Genomic DNA, 2,942 nt, shown 5'->3' with positions numbered 1-2,942 from the left:
CTTATTTAAGTAAATCTATCCTTACGAGACGTAAGTTTAGTTAATCTAAGTTTAAGCAAATTACGCTTCCTCATACACGTGCGCTAACGTGTAAGCCGAAGTAGTGAGCACACAGCGGGCCCATTACAACTTCCACCGGGCGCCGGCTTTGGATCGACACTGCTTGCGTTCGGTGTAGAATGCCTCCAAGTATCGAAAGGCACGACGCATGGCGATGCTCACCGGGAAGGCGTGAGTGGAGGCCCAATAAGCCCGAAGGTGCTCATCTTCATAAGTTGCGTAGATTTGCATCATGTGTCCGTGCCAACCCCGACCCCGAAACGTGAGAGTATCAACCCTAGCAGCGAGGACTTTCCAAGGAGCAGACTCGATCAACTCGCGTACGTTGCTCTTGTCCACTAGATCATCTCGCCACTCTCCAAACGGAGGCGTGGGTTCGCGGAGAATTTGGCGAAACGGTGGAATAGTAGATCCACATCCATCTCCACGATACTCGTTTGGCGAATGTCCTGTGCAGACCAGGGGACGACATCGTGGCCTTGGAAGACGCGGCGATCACGATAACCGGGGATCCACTCCGCTCGGGAAACCCGGGTATGCGGCAGGTCAGCTAGCTCAGCGTTCGAAAGAGGACCGGATGGCTGTCCAAACCGCTCCCGATTGCGACTCGACGACCTCGGAGAGTCGTTGCCGCCCTCTGCGGTACCCAAATCGAGAACGCAGGTAGAGATGGATTGTTGGACGAACTATCGTCGTCGTCAGAAGGCGCACCCAACTCAGACGCCGCAGGAGATGATCGCGCGACTCTGTTGCTACCTCTGGCGGGCGGCCCGGACGATCGGGTAGATCAAGCAGGCCGATCGGGGAGGCCAGCGGAGGGATCAGAAGTGACGCTGGATTGGCGACGAGTGAATCGAGGAGGCGTCACTTCAGATGTAACACCAGGGGCAGCCGGCGAAAGAGATACCGCCGGTTCCCCAGCACTCTGGCCAGCAGCTACGGCAGACAGTACCTCGATCGAGGATCTAGGTGCCGGACTCTGAGTCGAAGCACTGGCGGGAAAAGAACCTGAGATCGATCGGGCGGTCTTGGAGGAGCGCGTAGACCGGACCGGGGTATTGAACTCGGAAACGGGCACGCTTGTGACTCGGAGCCGAATGGAGTAGAGACGCGATGGTCGACAGCCCCTCTTGCGCTTGATCCCATTCGGCCCGAAGATCAGTAATCTCCCCGAGACGCTCGCCAAGCTGGCCGAGCAATTCATCGTTTTAAACTACCATGCTGTCCCTCTCTTGTCGAAGGATCGCGAGCGTGGTCTCAAGTTGACGCGACTTCTGGGATTTCTCGACTTGGTTAATCCGTTTCTCCAGCCGGGCAATGGTGTCCCGAGCCGCTGAAACACGATCCTCTGTGGGCCAAGAAACGACTTAGTATGGCTCCGACAGGGGCATTTGGGCGGTACCTACGGGTTGCGCTGCGCTCTGCTCTGGCTTGGTCACGCTGAGTGATCGCCGCGCGAACGCGCTGTGAAGCTTGCCGAACATCTTGATCCAAAGTCGAGAACCGGCCCTGTAAGCGAATAAGCTCGGCAGAGTGCGCAGCGATTGTGTTGTAGGCCACGTTCAAAAGACGCTCGTAGCCTTCGCGCAAAGCACGGAAGCGACGGGTCTTGCGCTCTACCACAGCCTCGAGGCGAGCTACCTCCGCCTGCGCAGAGTTGTGAGAAGTGGCCAATTCACGGAGTTCCAGGGCTAGCGAGGCCTGGCGATCACGTGCAACTTGCAAGTCGGAATGGGACCGCGCGAGTGGGGGACTCCAGATCGGCTATATGGCGGGCTATATCGGGTGGAACGATCACCCCAAAGGAAGAGGCAGCGGCCAATTGCGCCTCCACAGTGGAGACCCGGCCTTGGAACTCAGAAACCGTTTCGTCCTAGCGAAGCTTCAAATCACGATACCGAAGGCGGCAAGCCTCGAGCTCGCAGGAGTTGTCGAGACGCTCCTACAACGCAGTCATGCACTCGGCGAGCTCCGTCCGAGTAGATTCCAGCTTGTGATGGACCACGTCGTTTTTTGTGCTTACAGAAGAGCAACACGGCGAAGCCGCATCGGCCGCGTCAGCGAGCTGCCGATCCAAGTCTTCCACGCGACGTCGTGTGGACAGAAATTCGCGGCGCAGAACCTCGTGATCTTGGCGTAGCTCACATAATGCCTCGGTCTGATCGATGGCCCGTTGCAAACCATCAGCGAAGCGCGCACGTCGGCGAAATTTTGTGAGGGATCAGCCAGGTCGACAGTCGACGCTGTGGCTTAGCCGCCGTGCGCGGTAGACTGGGTAGAGGAGCGAGGAGAAGATGTGAGATCGACGAAAGAGCTGCAGCCTACGGCAAACGTGAGTTAGCGGTGAGGAGCGTATGATTAACCGCCTCTGGAAGCAAACGTACGAGAAAACATGACGGCGAGGGCGCACCACAGGAGTGGACATCGGCGCAAGTAGAGAAGCTGTAATGAAAAGCGAGGACCGGTGAGTCAAGCGCGACAGTTTGACTTGTGGACTCTAACTCAGGGGGCAATTGTGGTGACGCGACAGTTGACGTCTGGGCGCAAGGGACTGATTGATGGGATTTGACTCGATCCAGTCTCGGGCCTCGTCGTTGACGACGGTGCATCAAGTGATTACGCCATCAGCTGCGAAGATTGCACAATCGTCTGAGTCGATCGTCATGGTGCAATCATTTTGATACGCGATCTACCCCCAAGGATTCCGATACGCGATCTACCTTAAGGAGTCGATCTACTGTCGACGCATCAACTGATTTGTACCCATGGTAAGTACCACACGATCAGGCTACAGAGGGGGTAGTATGAACAATTATGGGATGGGCAAAAGGTATTGGACCGCTAGGACTTAAAGGAATAACAGAGTGGAATTTGCCTTATCA

At 56.4% G+C, this 2,942-nt stretch overlaps 1 protein-coding gene across 1 annotated transcript; it reads right to left on the bottom strand.

Moving 5' to 3' along the window:
• Positions 1-398: 398 nt before the first annotated feature.
• Positions 399-1,544, bottom strand: PPTG_03292 (hypothetical protein; the record flags this gene model as incomplete). Its single annotated transcript, XM_008895968.1, has 3 exons — positions 399-746; positions 1,278-1,393; positions 1,463-1,544. The coding sequence occupies 3 exons, from the start codon at positions 1,542-1,544 to the stop codon at positions 399-401; spliced, it is 546 nt and encodes a 181-aa protein (XP_008894216.1).
• Positions 1,545-2,942: the final 1,398 nt, after the last annotated feature.

The sequence above is a fragment of the Phytophthora parasitica genome, assembly GCF_000247585.1.
Source record: "Phytophthora parasitica INRA-310 unplaced genomic scaffold supercont2.4, whole genome shotgun sequence".
Classification (NCBI taxonomy): domain Eukaryota; phylum Oomycota; class Peronosporomycetes; order Peronosporales; family Peronosporaceae; genus Phytophthora; species Phytophthora nicotianae.
This window is presented reverse-complemented; position numbering and strand designations above follow the sequence as displayed.